This window comes from Pleurodeles waltl, chromosome 6 (genome assembly GCF_031143425.1).
Source record: "Pleurodeles waltl isolate 20211129_DDA chromosome 6, aPleWal1.hap1.20221129, whole genome shotgun sequence".
Lineage (NCBI taxonomy): Eukaryota > Metazoa > Chordata > Amphibia > Caudata > Salamandridae > Pleurodeles > Pleurodeles waltl.
In genome coordinates this window covers 799937890-799961397 of record NC_090445.1, presented here as the reverse complement: position 1 = coordinate 799961397, position 23508 = coordinate 799937890, and the positions used below count along the sequence as shown (strand labels likewise).

Genomic DNA, 23508 nt, shown 5'->3' with positions numbered 1-23508 from the left:
AGTTGAAAAGCCAACAGCAACAGGTCAGAAAAAAATAGGAGGCAGGAGGCAAAAAGACTGGGGATGACCCTGCATAAGCAAAAGTCCAACAATCTCTCTCTCAACGACCGATTCTGGGATCTGGCGATCGGATGCTGATTAGGAGGGAGATTAAGCAGATTTGCCCTTGCCTCATGGCGATGCTTTTTTAAATTCATTATTTGCTTTGCATTGTAATATAGATACATATATTTGCTGTGTATATTGCAGTGGAGACTCATTTGTACATGTTTTCATTTAATTGCTGTGACCATTTTTAAACATGTACATTCAGCATGCTAATCTCCTTTACAAACCTTGCGAAGTGAATTAATAAATGTCTTCTTTAGGCTAAGAAGCGGGTTCCAGAGATTTTTTTCAGTGCATGAGTGTTTCTGTTTGGTCATTAGTGAAGCAAAACAGTCGTTTTCTTATATATTTTAAATGCACTTTATTATGATTCCCGAAATGCAGTTTTGTAGAATTATAATAGATGTATTTTACTAATTTACTTTCGTGATTTTATTTAAAAGTGAATAAAGGTTTTGAACTGAACTGAACAAGACATTAACTTAAGAAGACAGCAACACCTATCCCTTTGACAGTGAAAAATGTAATAGTGAGAAGAAACAAACTATGTACAGCCACTGCTATTATTTTGGACTGCAGTAGGCTAATTCATAGAAATAAAAACAATAGAAACCATTTTTCGAAACACAATGATACCAAACCAATTAGCGAAATGACAATTCCAGCAACATAAATAATTTTAACTTAACATAAAAAACTTGTTTTGAGAGGAAAACATGTGGCACTTTTTTGTGAACCCTTATTAGAGAAGTTAGGTTTGATATTTAAATTGAAATGGTAACCAGCAAAGGCAGAGGGGGACATGGAAGGGAAAAGACAAATGGGATATATTAGCGTATGAAACACACCCCCAAACAAAAAGTGAAAAGAAAGAAGAAACACGCGGGAAGATAACCACGTTTTAAAAATTAATGCAGTAAGGTAAGGAAGGAAAGAGAATAAAGAGGGAAGTAGAAAAACATTGGAAGAGAAAACACACCAGAAAGAGTGATTGGGATTCTTAGGGAGAAAACCACAAGCAACACTTTTTTTAAAGTGAAACAACATTGTAGAAAAGCCGACAGCAAATTCATTTTCAAGATTAATGTAATTTACACCTCAAAAAAGCCTGCAAAACGTGATTTAAATAAATTGAGGCATTGTATTGATTAGTTTCTACCAAATTACTTTTTTTATCTTGGGAATGTTACATTTACAGAAAATTATTTTACAGAATTAGTATTTTATGACTTTGTTTTTAGGAAGTTACAGACTGCCCATTTTGAACTACTTGTCGGAAAGGAAACCCATATTTTTAGTGAAAGGTTTCATGGTGAATGGATATCTTGCAGGCATGCGATTGAGTGGATACTAAGATAGTTTTTCTTCCCACACCAATGATATGTAATACAGCGGTGCTTGAATTAATGTTGTTGTGCGTGCAGATTCTTTATGCAAATCTTAACCAAAAGGCATGCACTGTTTTTTTCTAGTGCAAAGTGAAAAGTGCAGAGCGAAAAGCATGTTATAGTGCTTGTTACTAATTCAAAGGGTCCAAATTCAGCTTAAACATATACTTAAATATACCAAAGATAGTGCCATGAAGAAATATAATAAACATGTAAGAATAATTTTAAAAGAAAAAAGATTTTAAGTAAACTAAAAGAAAACACATTTGTCCATTTAAATGTACAGAACCAAATTGAATGACACCAAGAGTTCAGAAAACCTATATGGCATTGTAACATAGTGCTCCTATCTATTATAAACCCACAACATTCACAATTACATTATCTACCATGATTAAGGCGTAAGGAGTTAACTTCAAAACCTATAAAGAAAAGGCAAATCCCATCAAGAACTTTCCTTCAGTTGTAAAACTGGCAATGGGTATTTAGCATTCTCCCTTTGTGCCTCTTGTTGCAATTTCTTCTGTCTTGTTACATTTCTAAAACCAATGATTTACTACTGAAAATAGAAAGCAATATTGTAAAGAAAAAATATTTCAAAAGCAGTAGTTATACCACAAGTTTGAGTAGCTTACTGAAAATCTATAAAAATAGGTTTAATACTGACAATCCTCTACCATTGCAATGATATTGCACGGAATCATAATGTAGTCCTATAGGACGTGGATTATCGTCAGCACAACAGTTTATGCAAATATGGCCAGGTGGGCATAAAATGTTTTTGTGCTTAATCTGTAGCATTTGTATTCAATGTAACATGAGATTGGAAATCTCATAAGGTGAATATGAACAGCTTTTTAACACGATTGACACAAACCCCTGATGAAGGGTCAATGTGTCAACCACATATACAGCATGGAAGTAAGGAGAAGAAAATGCATGCAATCTTTTAAATATTTCTGAATTCAATATGGGCCCGTGCTACAATAAGGACTGAGTAGCTGGTTGGAAGAGGACTGAAACATATAGATTTTACCATTTATATGATAAAGAAGGATTAGTATGACAATTTACTGGAGGAGAATGACTGTGGCTATCTAGTGAGGAACTTGTAGGAAAACAAATTTGAGGCTGTGGAAAAAATAATATGTTCCACTTTTTTCACTACTGTTGGACTTGGCCCTCTCGGCCACGTCACTCCAAACTTTTTGTCTTCTCCACTCCTGTTTTCTGAACCCACTTTTGTTGGCTCTTAGGACTGCCAACCAGTGGTAAAGTGGGACGTGCTCACTGGGTCACTGGAATCAAGCTGTATCAGGCTGATGAGCCAATAAATAGGGAGAAGCCGGTCCCCAGAGCTGCTTGTGTTCCAGTTCAGGGAGGACCTGGCTTAGCAGGTGGGCCAAACTGTTACCCTTGGTGCAAGACTGAGACTGATTTGCATATAGCTGGGTCCAAACTGAGGTGGCATGGTATGCAAAATAACAATTGTTTGGGATGCTACCCAGAGAATTTACCAGAGGTTGTGATTGATTCAATCATTCCATCCATTCCTTTTTTTAAATATTTTAGTGTGTTGCCCTGAGAGGTACAAGTATGCCCAGATATGGTTGCTGTACACACTGCCATTGGAACCAAGCTGTACCTGGCTGATGAGCCTAAAACTAGGGTGAAACTTGTCCTGGGTTGCTTGTGTTTCGGTTCAGGGAGGCCTAGGCGTGGCAGTTTGGGCTGGACTGTTCTCACTGGAGCAAGGTTGAGACTGATTTGCATATGAGCTGGGTCCGAACTGATGTGTGTAAAATAACAATGACTGGGATGCAGCCCAGAGTAATTACCAGGGGCTGAAATTGATCCATGCACTTCATCCATCACTATTTTGTGTACGTAGAACATATCATATTCTCAATCACCAGTGACACTAAACTCTGGATTTCATACAGGACAGTTTTGTACTGACTGATTAGAGGAATGCATTATTGTCAACCAGCATTTGTGTGACTATTTAAAACCTCATCTGCACAATTTCTATTCATTTGAGTCCTGCTTCATGTCCTCTTTTAAAACAAACAAGTTTTCCTAGCTTACAGACGTGCATTGTGATGGATAGACCCACCAACTAAATGCTTAAGTTTAAATAATGAACAGTGTGCACATCACACACTAGGGCCCTTCAAGAGTGCTGATAGCCGAGTATCAGGTTTCAAATATCATAGGTATTGCTAACATTGCACTCAGTGTTTGGTGCAATTCGTGCCAGTGCTCATTACAACACCAATTATAATTCAAGGGCAAATTCACGATAAGTTGCCTGTCAGACCAGCAAACGATAAAATGTTTCTTATTGGTACTACACGAAACACCATAACTAAAGGAAGGTATGTACACTTTCATATATTTTCAATTCACGGGCACTATTTTATTACCTGCCTCCAACTGTTTCCAGCATCAGATGAAATAAACATGCTAATGTCACTGTCAGTCAGTTCTGAGCCTATGTTACCTGCAAAAGCAGAAAATATATAAATTAAAACAGAAAACATTCACGATGAGGAGAGTTCATATTCATTTCTATGTTTTATCTATGAAACACATTAACTTTCCAAAATCTTTTTTTTGAGAATTAATATTTTACTGCCCATAACTTTAACGAAATTAAAGAAACTAGGCATTGTATTTTTTTAATTGAAATCACATAATTAAAATGATGAGTCTAATTCCTTTAACTTTTTATTGAATAGTTTACCCTTCTCTCAAACATCCCCGTTTATTGCTTCTAAATTTTGGAAAAAGAGAACTTGTGCATCAAAATATATTAGACTCTTTTCTCCACTGGAAACCCTATCTTCAAATCTAAATCATAATTAAAATAATAATAAGCTATTTCTTCAGGTTCATTGGTCTAACAAAGTATGGTATGTAACTGGAAAGAAATGCTTAAGCACATTTTAATAAACAAGTATTATAAAGATGTGGAGTGTGGCCAAGCAAGATGGATTATTAGACGCTCTTCCCAGCGCTCCCTCCGGTGTCTAATCTATCCTACCATATCCTAAGAAATTCTTGAGGAATAGAGCCCCAAACTCCACGGCGCTGCACTGTGAAACTATGATGGTGCCCTGGGACCCCTCTGGCGAAGAACGGAACAGGTTTTGTACCGGCTTCCGCCCGGAGGCAGACACAGCCCTTACCTCTATGGGTCAGCGCCAACTTGTTTTAAAAAAGGTAGACGGACCTGGGTCTGCGGAGGGCATTCTCCTGTAAACGGTTGTCTGTAGTTGAGGCCTGTGAAGGCGTGGCCGAACCTCGGCGAGGCTGACAGCGGCCTGTTGGTGGCCTAAACATCAGTTTGGGATGACAGACGGAGTCCTGGAGGCTCCGGTGGGCCCTCGCCAACCCTACATCAAGCCACCGGACTCTGAAGGGGCCAGGTTTCTACAACAGAGGTGAAGCTGTGCCCCTGAGGAGAAGCTCCCCGTGTTGCCATGCTGTGTGCTACATGCTGGGCCAGGTTGTGCCCATTAATTAACCTCCCCCGAGGCACAGAGGCCCAATAATGCAACAGGCAGCGCTTTGTGGCAAAACAGTCAACTGAAATATGCCTAACCCCCCTGCATGATGTAAGCCCCACCAGAGACAGCTGATAACGCAGCAGCCTGGTGAGTGTACAAGGATGGCCCTGTGGGCACCCAAGGAGTGCGAGCTGCCAATACCCAACACTAAGGGGAGAGACCTACTAGTATGATGGACACAACGCTGAATCCCTATGAACTCTGAAGTGTACCTGCCCTGGGGTCAACTGGGGAGTAATTACAAGAATAACACCATGGAGTGAAAAGAAAAAAGGCTTTCCCCTTGCCCCCCTTTGGCCTCACTTTGACCATGAACCCCACTGAGATACTCCAAGTGTGACCGGAAGGCACAGGGTGGTTGCGCCTAAACTAACTGCAGTGAAAAACTACCACTAAAGCTGCATTACTTACCCCACATGAGGATGCTGCGGGTTGGCCTGACAGATGTGAACAGTTGTGGAGATCTTGACCTTGGAAAACACACTGGAGATGGGAGCACGATAGCTACTAAACTTGACAGCACTAACCTTGTGGGGTGACAGGTGCTTGGCTGGACTCTCCCGCTGGAGCTGAAACAAATTTCGGTGTCCAGCCCAACGTGTGGCCTTGGGTAGCATCCTTCTTGGGGAGGCCCATCTGAGATATAGCAGTGATTGGAAGCCCACCTTCCATATCTACACTCCAGATTCCTGGCACACCCTAGCCATTGTGAAAGACAAGAGCTCTAAATTGGGCCAGGAGAACAAAATCCTCAACTATACACAACTCAAAACCCCTTTGGGAGCCGTTCTGAGACAGCTCCTCAAGGACTGGTGTGAAAAAGCAGCAAGGAGATGGTCTGGCAGACCTGATGGAAGCGACACAAACTTCTCAAACCAACTACCTCACAGAATAGACTCAGTCGCTATAGACATTAATCTGCTGAGAACCGATTTGTGATCAAGTGGGTTGCCACCACAGAACAAAATGTGACTACTTTACAACAAGAGGTCCAGACTCTTTGCAACACTGTTATCTGCCTACAAACACAAGCCAATTGCCTGGATGACTGCAAAGAAGACTCTGAGGGCACCGCAGGAACAACTTATGCTTTATGGTGTTCTCTGAGAGAGTGGAGGGTTAATTCACCAAACTCTTCTTGGACGACTGGATTACTACGGTCTTACTCCATAAAAAAACTCTAAATTCTTTACCACTGTGCAAGCTCACAGTGCCCTTGTGCCACCACTGAAACAGGGTGATCACCCAGGGTGATTTGTTTAATTTTTGAGATAGGGATGCGCTGTTACAGACTGCCTGGACCTGAGGCATCTTGATGTTTGAGGGACACTCAATATCCATATATCCTGATTATACCCAAAGGGTACAAGACCAGGATAAGATCTACCTAGCTGTTAAGTGACATCTTCAAGACCTAAACTTGAAATATAGTCTTATGTTCCCAGCACATGTAAGAGTGCAGCACAACAGCAAGCTCTTGTTGTTATTCACTGCAGAAGATGTTAATGAATAGTTGGGCTCAAGGCGGCAGATCTACCCAGGAACTGACACAGTTGGGTTCATCATGATGAGCCACAGAATCAGTCAACGTGCCCTGGAAAACAGTGGGGAAGATGGTAGAGCCAGGAGGATAGTGGGCAAAGGGGAATAATGCTGGTGTGCCCAGATGGCACCCTGAGGACTTTGGAGGGGGCCCTAGACTCAGTGGGGACTCCACAAGAGTGGAACACAGAACAGAAGCTGAATCGCGAGGATGAGGCCAACACCAAATAAAGACTGAAAAGATTGGAGCAGAGGCCATTAAGAACAATAAAAATCAAACCTCTGACCGCCAGCAACCATCTACCTCTTGTGGTTCATCTCACTTTACAGCCTAATGGAGATGAGAACAGATGATACACTGAAATTGGCCATAGAAGTACTGTACAGTAAATTTTAGAATATACAGAAAGTGAGGGATTTGGGTCCCTACTCCCTCAATTTTCCCGATGTGATCTCTCTATGCAGATGATGCTCTAGTGTATTTCCAGCAGTTGGCTTACTTTACACCCATCCTACTAAATGTTATGAAGATCTTTGGTGAGGTCTCCGGCTCACAGGTGAATCCAGACAAATCCAAGTTATTTCCACTGGGTCAGTTAATAGGGACGACAGCTGACAATCTGCCTCAGGCGGGCTTCCCTTTGGCTTTGACAGAGGTCCGTTACCTCGGAGTGTATCTGACACAGGAGGCCCCAGCATACCTCAAGCAAAACTTCGGCAGGTTGTATGCTTCGATTTGTTTTTTGAGAGAGCTGCCATTCTCGGATGGGCAGAATTGTCATAGTCTACAAAGTACACTGTAAGCGATTTCTCAACACTATTTTCGAACCTTAGATAGCCTAATAGTGGACCTGCTGTGGGGATCTAGGCAAAAGCGGCTTGGGCTTACCACCTTGAAGAGAATATGGGAACAGGGAGGTCTTGAGGTTCCGGATGTGGAACTCTCTTACATGGCAACCCAACTTCAACATGCCGTTCATTGGCTAGACACAGAGGATAAGAGGGAGAAGAAGCTACTATAGGGCACACACTGGGGACAACCTCTGCCGGTTCTCCTTATGCTGGAGACATGGATTCTGAACACCTTCATTAAGGTCATCTGCTTGGTGGCAGAGGTTTAGGAGGTGTCGGTCCGTAGGGTCATACGCTGTGCTCCCTATGCCCCTGATATGGCTCTATGGTTGGTGCAGTTCTTTATGTGAATTACAATTCTAGGTCAGTGCAGAATTGGACGGAGGTTGTGAAACCATGGGGTATATAAATTTAGAACACTGCTCAATTACAAGGGACGAGGCTGTGGATGATTTTTCCCTAGGTGAGGGACCTCCAATATATGAAAACCTCAAGCACAGCATGGGAAGTGTGGCCTTCCTTCCAGGAAGAGCAACGAAATCATATGTACTTACTACTGTGCTAGATATGGCCCAGGGAAGCTGACCTCGCATCTTCACCGGGCCATTCAAGGTGATCTACCAAGAGTTGAGCTCTCTGTCCAGACCAAATGGAAGTCCCTACTGGGAGAACATATATCACCTTGGGACTGGATAAAGATCCATGAGGCGGTGCGGAGAGTTAACCCTAAAGCTTGCTTTGAACTTCTGCAATACAACATTGTACACCAAACATGCATAACTCCCCAAAAGCTACAGACTTTCTACACATGACTTGGACATGCTCAGCCTTATCACCTTATTGGGGTGAAGTAATCCAACAAATTAACCGTGCCTAAGGATGGGATGTGCAGATGGAAATCTGACCTGAGCTCCTGGGCCTGCAAAGAAAAAATATACAGGAAGTTTGTTCTTGTTAGGCTTGTACTAAAGATGAGGTGACCCGCTATTTCATCGTTGTACTGAACGTCCCCCAACTGCTTGCCATGGATTAAAGATGTCCCTGAATGGGCGACCCCTGAGGAAGTATAAATGCAATATGTTGGGGATGATAAACTGGAAGATGATCTGCATGTTTGGGTTGCTATGATGTCTGAGCTACAGGAGGGGAAGACACCCACCTGAGGTCGGAGATGAGTGATGTGTGCTTAACCCCACAAGGGAACTGGGAGAAGATGGAGATAGCCTATACTCCTGGTTAGTGTCCTCGGGGTTACTCAGGTTTGCCCCTTCAGAACATGTACTGGACTTGTGTTCCTTATCCAACACAAAGCAGACAGGTGGAGGTAGGCGGAGTGTTTTTTGTAAAAAAAAAAAAAAAAAAAAAAACAGATGTTTTTGAGAACGAAGTAAAGAAAAAAAAGTACATTTAAAACCCAAATTGTTTGATCCTACACACACACAGATTATTTGTTCTCCTTTATGTTAGTGGTTGGGGCATGTGAGTAGAACTCATGGGACAATAATATACTCTATAGCATCAGTGTTAGGAATGTTTACTCTACATGCATATATCCCACGGAGGAAGGACCTTTTACAGGGTAATTGTTACAAATGGGGTCTTTGGTTGCCAATCAGGTTACCCCCTGTCCAAGCAAGGACCCTCACTCTAGTCAGGGTAAAAGAGAATCACCCTCAGTTAACCCCTGCATACCCCCTTGGTAGCTTGGCACGAGCATTAGGCTTAACTTCGAAGTGCTAGGTGTAAAGTATTTGTACCAACACACAGAGTAACTTAATGAAAACACTACAAAATGACAACACAGGTTTAGAAAAATAGGAAATATTTATCTAAACAAAACAAGACCAAAATGTCAAAAATCCACAATACACAAGTCAAGTTATAAATTAAAAAGAAATAAGAGTGTTTATGTAGTTTAAAACACACACTAACACTGTTAGAGTGAAAATGTACCTTGGGTGCATCAAAAATAACCCAGCATGGGTGAGTGTGCATCAAAAAGGCTTGTGATGCATCAATTTCACTCACAAGCGAGACCTTGCGACGTTTCTCCTTTCGTCTGGGCGCGTCGTTTCTTCTCTCCGCAGGAGAGCAATGCGTCGATCCAGTCAGCACTCTCGGGTCCGGGCAGGCCTTACATTGTTTTTACACGCCCAGCGGTACTTGCATCGGAAATCCAGCCGCACGATGATTCAAAAACCACTTAGCATGGGTTTCGATCTCCGAGTTTCCGTCAGCGATGCTGCGCGTCGTTTTTCCTGCTCCGTGTGTCGATTCTTCGGTCGCATTTCCATGGAGCATTGATTTTCACCCACGGAGCTGGCAGCGCGTCGTTTCTTCAGCCGCAGATCGGAGTTGCATCCATCTATCCCCCGTACGGCGCTCTGTGCGTGGACTTCCTCCTTTTAGGCTACCAGCTTCTCCTTTCAGGGTCCCAGGAACTGGATGGGCACCAGAGGGCAGAGTAGTAGTCTCTCCAGAGACTCCAGGTGCTGACATAGAGAAGTCTTTGCTGTCCCTGAGACTTCAAACAGGAGGCAAGCTCTGAATCAAGCCCTTGTAGATCGTATTCAACCAGGAATATACCATAAAGTCCAGTCCAGCAACTGCAGGATAGCTCTACAAAGCATAGTCACAGGCAGGGCAGCTCTTCTTCCTCAGCTCTTCTCCAGGTAGAGGTTCCTCTTGTTTCCAGAAGTGTTTCTAAAGTCTGTGGTTTTGGGTGCCCTTCTTATACCCAATTTCTCCTTTGAAGGAGGCCTAATTCAAAGTAAAGTCTCTTTTGAATGTGAAATCTTGCCTTTCCCAGGCCAGGTCTCAGACACTCACCAGGGGGTTGGAGACTGCATTGTATGAGGGCAGGCAGAGCCCCTTCAGGTGTGAGTGACCACTCTTCCCCTCCCTCCTAGCACAGATGGCTCATCAGGATCAGCAGGCTACACCCCAGCTCCCTTTGTGTAACTGTCTAGTGTGAGGTGCAATCAGCCCAACTGTCAAACTGACCCAGACAGGGAATCCACAAACAGGCAGAGTCACAGAAATAATATAAGCAATAAAATGCTCACTTTCTAAAAGTGGCATTTTCAAACACACAATCTTAAAATCAACTTTACTAAAAGATGTATTTTTACATTGTGAGCTCAGAGACCCCAAACTCCAGCTGTCCATCCGCTCCCAAAGGGAATCTACACTTTAATCAGATTTAAAGGGAGCCTCAATGTTAACCTATGAGAGGGACAGGCCTTGCAACAGTGAAAAACAAATTTACCAATATTTCACTGTCAGGACATATAAAACACATTACTATCTGTTCTACCTTAACCATACACAGCACCCTGCCCTTGGGGCTACCTAGGGCCTAATCTTAGGGGTATCTGACATGTAATAAAAGGGAAGGTTTAGACTTTGCAAGTGGGTACACTTGTCACGTCTAATTTACAAGACTTCACACACAGACACTGCAATGGCAGGTCTGAGACATGATTACAGAGCTACTTATGCGGGTGGCACAACCAGTGCTGCAGGCCCACTAGTAGCATTTGAGTTACAGACCCTGGTACCTCTAGTGCACTTTACTAGGGACTTACTTGTAAATCAAATATGCCAAACATGGATAAGCCAATTACATACACATTTTGTAAAGGAGCACTTGCACTTTAGCACTGGTTAGCAGTGGTAAAGTCCCAGAGTAACAAAAACTGTAAAATCAGAGTCCAGCACCCCTTCAACAACCTGGGGAACAGAGGTAAAAAGTTAAGGGATACCACGGCAAGGATGAAAAATCTAACAGTAATAAAATATATGTCTCTGATGTTTGGATACTTATGACAAATGTGTCCAACAAAATATAGTATCACCTGCTATTGAGGAATATGGGATGCATTGTATGTTTGCTGTGTCCAAAAAAAAACATTTTTTTTTTTTTTGTTTTTTTATAAGTATTGCAAAGATGTTATACTTCATCCTTCACAAAAGCTTTACTGCTCCATGATCCTCAAAGAAAATGAATACTTCTAAATTTAATCTGTGTTGCTAATGTAATCTGGCAATTGAGATTTTTTCATTTGTGTTTTTGATTGTACTAAATGTAATTCATGGTGATTAGGAGAATTGTTTACCTATTTATTGCACTTGCCATTAGATACATAGTAGCAACCTGAAAGGATTTTGGCTTTTCTTTTGATGATGGGTGGAAAAGCATTTGCTTTGATCATTAATTTAAGCAAACCAAATTTCTAAAGTGGATCCTATTCATAAACCAAAGACTGTATTTTAATATATTTATTACGGAGCCGAATTGTGACACCTTTGTAGTTTTATACTTTCTCATATTCTTTCTTTCTTATTTGTTTTCCAATTTGTTATAGATATTGTTTTTTTTCATTGTGGTTTTAACTTTCTTGATAAAAGCAATACTGTAGTACATTTATGCTAATGTTGTTTAGGAGTTTTGAGTATTATAGGTTTTGCACATTGTTTTCTTTTAGCCTTCCTCGCGTATTGATGCTTTGACTGTTCTTGATTCTGTCAATAATGTGTTTTATAATCTTAGAAAAATCAATAAAACGAAAACATATATCTTGGGTAGTAAGCTTTCTAAACCAGTGTCTAGAAAACAAATTAATTTTGGGCAAGCTCAAAGTCTCAAGTGTCAGTGATTTAAATCTTTCCTTTGAATAGGGTAAAGCTTGATTTATTCATGCTTAGAACCACCTCTGCACAGATTAGGTGTTCTCCCTAAATCCAAAGGAAACAATGTTTCAAATGTAGCTTTCCAAGTCTATTTTCAGCAGCTCATAAAGAGAGACACTACATAAAAAAGTCTCTAATACTGCAACCTCTCAAAGGCTTTGTTTCTTCAAAAACACAGAGTAGTGTAAAAAGCACCACAAAAGCATCTTAGTGACACTTGTTGCCATGCCAAATTTCTGCTTACTTTATGAAAGAGCGCTCTAAAAAACTGTTAACTCCATCTGAATGCCTCCTTAAGAGATGGAAGCTGTGTGCAGTAGGTACAGGATCTCAGCTTATATCTGTGAGCAGTGACTCTGCCGCCATTTTGTTCATCCATAGCCCACACCTCCGGCCAAATTAAACCACATCTCTTCACTTCCACTCAGCCACTTATTCCATCTTCCTTAACATGTGTTAATTTCTTTGATGTAGCGGAGGCGATCAAAGACAATGCTGTGGTTTATATATTTATCTATTACCGTTCTGCACTTGCATAATTTCTGAATCAGCTTCAGAGCTATGATACTTGACGGGGCCTGAAATTGAATTCAGAAACCTAGTATGGGGGTGCCTGTAAAAGCTGAGAAGCACTGCAAAGCCCAGAGGAGCCAAGAACACATTCTATCCATAGAAGCCTCATCAACCCAGAGGAAGGGAAAACTAGCAGACGATGACGTCAAGCTGATTTTACAAGGGCTATGCATGCACAGATTATAGGCTAAGCATTACAGGTTCACGAGTTGCATGTTACTACATGCGAATGTATTGTGTGCTAACGTCTTCGACTGGCAAACTATTCACTTGACTTTACTTGCTGAACTGAGTTCATATTTGACAATTAGGTGCCACATCTTTGGAGATATAAAAGATGCGTCACATAAGGATGTACTAAGTTGCAGACTTCACTTACAAATATAGGTTTCCTGAGGGAAAACGGCAAACCGTTAACTTTACTTTAATACTAGGAGAAGAGATCTGTAAAAAGTGCATTTTGCATGAGAAACATTTCAGACTCAGAGTACATAAAAAATGCTACATATTTATTATTTTATTTACTGAGAATAAAACGCACAAATTGACCAAGTGTTGTTGCATTAATGTTTCCCCAGAGTAGGAACTGAAAAAAGCACAAAGCTTTGCAACTTTGCGAAAAGCAAAAATAACTACATTTTATTTTCTAATGTAAGGTTTGAATTACATACGCAGCAATGTCTCGCTATTCATACAATCCATAGCCACTTATTAGAAAGCCATACCTGATGCCACAATGATCCCAGGTGCCGTGTCACGGCTGGCAATGTTTCCAGAGGTGTAGGGGTTCTCTGAGACTTTTAGATGAAGGTGTAGAGAGCAATAGGGCTGTAAAATATAACACATTGTAATTAAAAAATAATTTTCCAATAATGCACAAAGTTGAACTATTAGAAGAATAAAGCAGCATAGTTAGCACTCGTCAATACTGGCAAAATAAAAAAAAATACTGAAAAACTCAACACTGCACCTGAACTATTAATATAACTAACAGAGAACGGCCGAACAAACAAATATATTTGTCTTTCTGTGTCTGTTGGGCATTGTAGCTATTTAAAAGTTTGTCTATGTAGAGTTGACTTCAGATGAATTTGAATATCAACTACTTTAGTCCATTGAAGAGCACCGCATGCCAATTAAAACAAACAATTCCAGAGCTACTGGCGTTGTTAATGCCATGGCAAAAACAACAAGTGATGGACGGAATGCTGAACATTGTCAAACATTCACCCCCAGTACAGTGATCTGGGCCTAAATCCATCGTTTTTTTGCTGCCCATGCCATTCCAGTTTGGACCCAGCCATATGCAAATCAGTCTTGACCCTGCTCCCCATGGGAACAGTCCAGCCCGAACTGCTAGGCCAGGTCTTCCCTGGACTGGAAACAAGCATCCTGGGACCGGTTTCGGGGTTTCACCCCTCATCAGCCAGGCTAGCTTGAATCCAGTGGCATGGGAAGCACGGGACCCACGTCTGGGTATACCCTTTCCACTTAGGGCGACAAAGCCAAAACAACAAGTGATGGACGGAATGCTGAACATTGTCAAACATTCACATCCATCAAGCTCAGGCATGTTAGGAAAAGCGAGCCGTGTGGCAGCCGCGCCCGGGGTTGGCACTGAGCGCTGTTTGTTGGTACAGTTTCATGTAATCTTATCATATTATGAATCATCTTTCTTCATTGTTAGAACACTGTCCTGAGCCCCATGTGTCAGTGCTACTGCTGGTGTGATAGCTCAGCAGCCTAAAGCACATGCAGTGGATACGCATCCTTTGGATATGCAGTGCGGTCAGAGACTCGAGTCTTGGTAGAGCTCACTCACTAGTCTGCTTCGGAGGGCCAATCAATATGAAGACTATATTGGATAACAACGATGGCTCTTCCACAAAGCCGTTGCAGCAAGTGAAAAATATAACAAGTGAGGGGGTCACCATGGCTCTGCTCGGGAGTTGGCCGCGGTATAGTGCACGCGCAGGATGGAGGTGGCACCAAGTAGCAAAAGACTGGGAGACAGGGATCCTGCCGAGACCTAAAAATGGAAAGCTTATGGGCAGGCGTAAGGCCACAGATAGAGCACTACCCGTCTCTACGAGACTCTGGCTGAGAAAAAACGATGCACGGGTTAACTGACAAAAACAAAAGCTGCGAAACGACAATTACACAAAGCAACATGACAATGAAGAATGGAAACAAAGTATGTGGAACATGACAATAGCGTGAGAGAAAAAGCATAACAGGTTGGAATATTTTGTTTTAAAACACGCATCAAAAAGCAGTGCAGTGTTGTACATCAAAGCTAAACGAGTGTGGAAGCAAAGTCACCTTCCAGCCTTGTAGCACCAGGAACAAACAGCACCGGGATCGTGCACAGCTTGGAGCCCCCTGTGCTCCCCAGAGAAACCGTGACAGTCGGAGGAACCCAAAAAAGCTGGAAAAGAGTTGATGATCCTGGCCACCAAAACACCCAAAGCTTTTCGACAAAACTCGGAACTGAGAGAGAGGTGACGTACAAGGGAAAAGGAGCAACTAGAGGACAACATGCATATTACTTATTGCTTGGCTGTAACCAAGGCATCAGTGAACTGTGATTTTAACCAATCCATGTCGCATTTGCAATGTGCAGCTTCAACTGTTTCTAAGTATATCGTTTTTGTTTAAACATTTCTTGTTGTTTCTGCGTTCGCTCTACAGTTGGGAATGGTGAATTGCACATCAATCATAGATAATAAGGAAAACAAATCGTAAAAGGAATAGTAAAACGAAACTGGGTTCGAGTTTCTGCCTCAGCACAACATCTTGTCATCTTTGGCAAATCGGAGGATGGAGAGAGTAAACTGAAAACACAAGCACTCATATGGAGTGCTCCGAGGCAAATGAAAACGTAGTTCACAAAATTGGAGAAGTGGACATTTACAAGTCCATGAGTACTTAGTCCATGTTTTGGGGGAGTGCATAACACAGGAGAGGCATGGCGCATTCATGTCCTAGACAAATGGCGACAAAAGGATTTCAGAGCGACGAGGGAGCGAGCAAATGGAAAGCCTATGAGCAGGCTGAAGCCAAGAATGGAACACTATACCTCTCTACAAGTCAGCGCGTGCACGCTGTCGAGACAAGACCTAACAAGGTGCATGCAGCTGGTAGGTGAAAGGTGAGCCATACTCCTGACATCAGCGGCGCCTCCTTTACGACATAATAGGAGTAGGGCGGTTCTGTGTGCAGCTGCTATTTTTTAAACTAAAGACAAGCTGCACCCATCCGAGTAGAAAATAGAAGGACTCTCAAATCTAGAAGCCAACTTCTTGATGTGTCTGTCAATAATACACAACGCAAATGTCCTAACCATCACTGGATGATTTCCAGGCTATTAGCGATGCAAAATTCTTTTGAAGTGTCTTATTTAAAGTTATTAGCACTGTGAAACATAAATCTGCACCATAAGAAGGGAACGTTTAAAGTAACAGAGGGAAGGATAGGGCAACATTCTTTGAAAGATAGCCCAATTAAAACCACGCATTTGCTGCAATAATCTGAGTGCATCTTCTGGTCATGAGAAACACTGGTTGAAGAAAAAAAAAACAGGTTAAAGTTGTGTCCCTCAGTTTCATAAAACTCTGAAAAACAAAATGTTGAGTTAGGTAGCCGAGACAATGATGCTATGTCAGCTTCTCTAGTGTAAACTGTTGTGAAGCCACAGGCCACTGTTCTGCAGGAGTACCAACAGGCCCATTGTTAACGTTTGCTACTGTATGTACAGTGTGATGATCCAGGGATCTTTGGACGCAAAGGCAAGCAAGGATCTTGGCCCTCAACCCACTGTTTTTGTAGTAAAAAAACAGCTTCAAAAGTGGATGAAATTGGCTCATTAATACACCAGGCCCTGAAGCACCATTGTAGCTACAGCCCTGCGTATGCAGCATGGAAGCCCTATCAGCTGGTTGATGGCGTCACTTCCACCGCAGCTCTGCTATATAGCATCCTGAGCAGTCACCATGCTTTTGACGGGTGCTGATGCTGCTGTTGAACAGTCCTAGTCCACTTATCCAGTTGCTGCTGTTCAACGGTCCCACTTCCACAAGGCTTGTCTGAAGGCTCCGGTGCAGGACTGTTCCCGTTTGTTATGCTGGTGGTCCACCACCTCTGCTCATGGTTCCCTTCAGACAAGACAGCTGGTTTAATTGGCTGCCAATGAGCCATTCCTGCCTGACATCTCTCTACCCAGGTGGCTGTTTTACTCTGTTTCATTTTCCATCTTGATTAAGTAACACATTGCACAATATAACAGATTCTACTGATTTAGATCTAGGCAGACAGGTTACTCTATCTTAACTGACGGATATCCCATCCGCCAAAATATAAATCCCACAGGATAAAATGGGCTTTATATTTCAGTGGATGGGATTTCAGTCACTGTTACGAAGGAGTTACCCTTTCGCCCAGATCTAAAACAGACCCTTAATGACTAGCAAGCCATAAAACATGATTGTATTATTACAAACATAGGATTGCAGATGTAGCATGATTCTCTGAAGGTCTCATTTGAAACAGTACTTGAATCTCTTTGCTCAAAACCACTAAGGTATCAATATTCGTTTTAAGTATAGTGCATTGACCTGTTGCTAAAGCATCTGTACCCTGGTTAAAAGACCCCAGCCACATGCAAGGACCTATGACTCAGGAAAATATCTTTAATAATTAGTATAATATGAAGCATAAGAGTTATCAGACTATTAGAAAATTCCACTGAGTTATGGTAGATTGTTCTAAAGTAAACAAACCCAATTATAAATATTGCAATGTTGATATAAAGAGCCTATAGCAGCCATCTGTGGCTCTCTGCAAATCTGTAGAACTTACTAATGCTCTATGCCACTTTAAGCCGGTGGTGTTAATTTCAGCTTTTGAACACTGACAGTTTTATATACATACATTCTTATAAACAGAGCTGAAAATAGAATGAACCTGATTCTTATGTTCTAAAATTAAAAAAATCAGACTCAATAGTGCATTTTGATACTTTGTAGCAGAGGTGTGTGCAATTAATGAATTCTCCCTTCAGTCTTTAAATTCAAAACCAATTTCAGCCCTACAGTATTGTTGATTTAGGGTGCTTTGATGCTATTTAGATTTGACCACCGATTCCATCTTTTTTGAGTGATTCCATTTTGTGTTCTGCTGCAGGTGCAGGGCAGCGCAGGTGTTTTTTTCTCACAGAAGTTGTTTTTCTCTTCTCCAGCGAAAAGTCGGAAAGTGCTGGAACATACTATGTTGAATGCGGACTCGAAAAGAGTTCACAAGGCTGAGATTGTTTTTTATCAGAGGAATGTACAAATCTGTCTCATAACAAACATAGGGAGCCTGGACAGCTTCTATGGGTGTTTTTGACACAGACAAGTACAGCCAGCGTTTAATTTCATAACAGAGGGTAAGGGGTTCTTGAACTCTCCTCATGAAGTTTTTTAAGGTATAAAAGACGAGAAGACTTGGCATTCAGACAGGAGCTTGCCTGTGGAACAGACCCGGTGCCCAAAATCGAATTGTGATCCAGATCAGGTCTCTTGCCTGACTGATCCGAGGGCTCCCTCAGTCGTGCCAGTGAGGATGATGACTTCAACTCAATCAGTAAAATATTTTAAATCTTGATTATTTAGCTCATGTATACATGCTCTGTTGATGCATTGCATATTTCTTTTTTAAGTCTTGACCACTTGATATATGCACTTAACTTTGTATATAAAAAAAAAGTGAGGGGGCCGCGCAGACACCATCCCTCAGCCATTATTGTCCGTGGGGACCCCATCATCCAGGGCCAGCCCATGCGATGTCTCGGAGTATCAGCGCCTGGACATAGTACTTTCCCATACTGCATTAGCGGGGAAACCTGTGTATGCTCTTGCTTGGTTGTGAGTAATTTCAAAACTCCCACCAAGCGGGAGCAAACGCTAACTCTGCTCCCAGCGGGTGAGTGTATGAAAAATGCTTCTGCCCACTGAGAGCAGACTTTTCATCTGTTTCTCTGTCTACAGTGAAGCAGGCAGGGAAACCGATCAAGTTTGCTCCCCGGTGGGTGAGAGTATAAAAAAATGTTCCCACCTGCCGGGGACAGAGTTTTCACCTGTTTTCCTGTCTGCCGTGAAGCAGGCAGGGAAACAGATGAAAAGTTTGCTTTTTCCCACAGAGAGCAGCATTTTTAGCTGCTCCCTGTGGGCGGGAGGAATGGCATTTTCCGCTGGAGGTAGGGAGTCGGCTGGAGCCACAGGGGGCTTGGATCTCCAACTCCGCCCCCAAACATATTGTGGTGGGTGGGCACCAGGGCACCCACACTTTGATGGCTGGGCCCCCGGAGATGCAGTCCCTGGGGCCGAAAGCAGACCGGGGAGGGGAGCTGCATGCTCCCCTCCCTCTTTTTCACAGTGGCTGGCCTCTGGGGGATGGGGTCCCTAGAGCAGGGATTGGTTTGGGGTGGGGACTGTGTGTCCCACTTCCCCTTTGGAATATTCATGGGGACGGGGAGATGTGGTCCACAGGGCTGAAGTCAGCCCAGGGAGGGAGGATGTGTGCCCCCCCACACCATAAATATAGTGGTGGGGCCCAGACAATGGGGACCACGTGCTGAAAATGTTCAAGGGAGGGGGGCCACATACCTCCATCCCCTAAAAATATTGCTCTTGGCTCCGGGGATAAGGTCTGCCTAACAAAATTAGCCCAAGTTGGAGGTCACATGTCTCCTCCCCCAAAACTGTGATGGGTCCCCAGGGCCAACATCGGCCTGGGGAGGGGTGCTGTGTGCCCACCTCACCATTAAATGTAGTACCCGGGGCCAAAATCAGCCCGGGGAGAGGGCCTGCAGGTTGGCTGACTTTGCAGGGTTGACTGCATTCGGGGTGGGTAGGCAGGAGTCATTGCAGGGTATGGCTGCAGGTCAAGGCCTGCAGCCAATTCCCTGCAGCCTGCGACAGTTGGATTAACAAATGTGTTAGACCTGACAGCCTTAGGGTGGTCACCCTTAACTTTTTGCCTGCCTCCCTCCCTTCACTTTTGAGATACTGTTTTTGCTGCTTTTTAGACTCTGCACACTTTACCACTGCTAACAAGTGCTAAAGTGCAAATGCTCTCTCCCTTTAAACATGGTAACACTGGATCACACCCAATTGAGCTATTTAATCTACTTATAATTCCCTAGTAGAGTGCACTATATGTGCCCAGGGCCTGTAGATTAAAAGCTACTAGTGGGCCTGCAGCACTGATTGTGCCACCCACTTAAGTAGCCCCTTAACCTTGTCCCAGGCCTGTCATTGCCAGGACTGTGTGTGCCGTTTCACTGCCAATTCGAATTGACATTTAAAAGTACTTGCCAAGCCTAAAACTCCCCTTTTTCTACATATAAGTCACCACTAAGGTGTGCCCTAGGCAACCCCTAGGGCAGGGTGCTGTGTAGGTAAAACGCAGGACATGTACCTGTGTAGTTCACATGTCCTGGTAGTGTAAAACTCCTAAATTAGTTTTTACACTACTGTGAGGACTGCTCCCTTCATAGGCTAACATTGGGGCTGCCCTCATGCATTGTTTGAGTGGTAGCTGCTGATCTGAAAGGAGTAAGAAGGTCATATTTAGCATGGCCAGAATGGTAATACAAAATTCTGGGGACTGGTGAAGTTGGATTTAATATTAACATTTTAGAAATGCCGCTTTTAGAAAGTGATCATTTCTTTGCACTTAAATCTTTCTGTGCCTTACAATCCACGTCTGGCTGGGTTTAGTTGACAGCTCCTTGTGCATTCACTCAGACACACCCCAAACACAGGATACTCAGCCTCACTTGAATACATCTGCATTTTGAATGGATCTTCCTGAGCTAGGACGGTGGAGGACCTGCTCTCACACAAAGGACTGCCACACCCCCTACTGGGACCCTGGCAGACAGGAGTGAACTGAAAGGGGACCTGGTGCACTTCTAAGCCACTCTTTGAAGTCTCCCCCACTTCAAAGGCACATTTGGGTATGAAAACAGGGCCTCTGCCCCACTAACTCAGACACTTCCCGGAGAAGATACCTGAACCAGAAGCTGCACCCTGACAAGAAGAACTGCCTGGCTGCCCAAAGGACTCACCTGACTGCTTTCTGAAGAGGACTGCTGCCTTGCTGTTTTCCTGCTGTCTTGCTGCTCTCTTGCTATGCTGCAGAAGTGCTCTCCAAGGGCTTGGATAGAGCTTGCCTCCTGTTCCCTGAAGTCTCAGGACCAAAAAGACTTCTCTCCTGCAGCTGAAATCCCTGTGCGGTGAAAATTCGACACACCGCCTGCCAAGAATGACGCACAGCCTGCTCGCGGGTAAAAATTAACCGCACGCTGAGACCGGAACAGTGCAGCCCCGACTTCGCGACAGAAGATCGACGCAGCGGCAGCGACGTGACCGGAACTTCGACGCACAGCCCTACTGGATCGACACAAGCTGACTCAGAATGACGCCTGACTTCCTGAGAGGAATCGACGCAGTGCCTGCTGTGCGGAAGAAAATTCCAAACATCGCCTACCGGAATCGACGTAGCCCTTGTGACTTCGCTCCGCAAGCCCAGGATTCCACGCATCGTCCCCGGGGCGTCTGAAAACCCTGCAACCCAAAGAGGATCCGAGTCCGTGCGCCAGAAATCAACACAACCTCTTCCCCGCGTGGAAAATAATGACGAAAATCTGTGTGCGAAGGGGCGAAACCGACACACACTCACCGTCTTCCACGCACCTCCTCCTCTGCGGTCCCTTGCGAGGATTTTTCAACACAAAACAGGTACTTTGCTCTGCAAGAGACACTTGTTGTTTCTAGGAGAACTTAAGACCCTTTTTATTGTTTTTACAGTAATATTTCAACTCTAAGACACTTGATATCACTTTCAGTGATATCCCTACAATTGCTTATTTCATCTTTATTCGTTTTGACCTTCATTTATCCAGGTAAATATTATATATTTCTCTAAACACTGTGTGATGTATTTTTGTGGTGTTATATTGTGGTATTGTATGATTTATTGCACAAATACTTTACACATTGCCTGCTAAGTTAAGCCTGACTGCTCAGTGCCAAGCTACCAGAGGGAGGACACAGGATAATTTGGATTGTGTTGGACTTACCCTGACTAGAGTGAGGGTCCTTGCTTGGACAGGGGGTAAGCTGACTGTCAACCAAAGACCCCATTTCTAACAATATGGTAATTAAATATTACTTTACATTAAAAAAAAAAACTAGAAATTCACTAAGATAACAAAGGTAACAGGGACTTTATAGTTAAATTCAGATTTTACACACACAAAACCATAGAAATTCAGCAGCTACAGATATAGTTAGCTCCAGTATCTATAATTCATGCCCTAAGGTAACTATAACTTGTGCCCTTTGCCATGCACTGCTAATTACCCCACAGTCTATCAATAATGACATCTTCTATGACATCATTGATAATATCACTGCAACATTATTGATAGGAAAACTGTGCATGGTGGGGACATGTTATAGTTACCATAGAGCACAACTTATAGTTACTTGAAATAACTATATATTTGCTGATTTTCTAATGTTTTGTGTGTATAAAATCTGAACCTGAATATAACGTTGCATTCCCTAAGGTAACTATAGCTTGCGCCCTCGCCATGCACAGTTTTTTCATTAAAAGTTTTACTGCAAATATTACACTGATATCATCAATGATGTTTTCAAAGATGTCATGAGTGCCATAATTTGTGGGGCAATTAGCAGTGCATGGCGAGGGCCCGAGTTACAGTTACCTTAGGGTACAAGTTACAGTTACTCGAGGTAACTAACTATAACTGGTGAGTTTCTATGGTTTCCTATGTTTAACTGTGTGCCTCACTATAAAGTCCCTGTAGCCTTTGTGTTAGACCTGACAGCCTTAGGGTAGTCACCCCTAACTTTTTGCCTGCCTCCCTCCGCTTTTTGGACACTGTTTTTGCTGGTTTATAGACTCTGCGCACTTTACCTCTGCTAACCAGGGCTAAAGTGCATATGCTCTCTCCCCTAAAACATGGTAACCTGGAATCATACCTGATTGGACTATTACTTTACCTATAAGTCCCTAGTAAGGTGCACTCTATGTGCATAGGGCTGGTAAATTAAATGCTACTAGTGGGCCAGCAGCACTGGTTGTGCCACCCACTTAAGTAGCCCCTTCTCCTGGTCTCAGGCTTGCCATTGCAAGGCCTGGGTGTGCAGTTTCACTGCCACATCGACTTGGCATTTAAAAGTTCTTGCCAAGCCTAGAACTCCCCTTTTTCTACATATAGGCCACCCTTAATGTGTGCCCTAGGTAACCCCTAGGGCAGGGTGCTGTGTAGGTAAAAGGCAGGACATGTACCTGTGTAGTTATATGTCCTGGTAGTGTAAAACTCCTAAATTCGTTTTCACACTACTGTGAGGCCTGCTCCCTTCATAGGCTAACATTGGGGCTGCCCTCATACACTGTTGAAGTGGCAGCTGCTGATCTGAAAGGAGCAGGAAGGTCATATTTAGTATGGCCAGAATGGTAATACAAAGTCCTACTGACTGGTGAAGTCGGATTTAATATTACTATTCTAGAAATGCCACTTTTAGAAAGTGAGCATTTCTTTGCACTTAAATCCTTCTGTGCCTTACAATCCACGTCTGGCTGGGCTTGGTTGACAGCTCCTTGTGCATTCACTCAGACACACCCCAAACACAGGGTACTCAGCCTCACTTGCATACATCTGCATTTTGAATGGGTCTGCCTGGGCTGGGAGGGTGGAGGGCCTGCTC

The 23508-nt window shown here is 43.1% G+C and overlaps 1 protein-coding gene across 3 annotated transcripts in view; it reads right to left on the bottom strand.

The window, feature by feature from the left end:
• Nucleotides 1-23508, bottom strand: part of LOC138300266 (VPS10 domain-containing receptor SorCS1-like) — a 2596073-nt gene that overhangs the window by 541449 nt on the left and 2031116 nt on the right. For all 3 annotated transcript variants that reach the window (XM_069239431.1, XM_069239430.1, XM_069239429.1), the window contains exons 11-12: nt 13453-13555; nt 3923-3999 (exon numbers count right to left, since the gene is read on the bottom strand). In XM_069239431.1, the coding sequence (XP_069095532.1) occupies nt 3923-3999; nt 13453-13555 (180 nt within the window). The remainder of the gene's footprint in view (nt 1-3922; nt 4000-13452; nt 13556-23508) is intronic.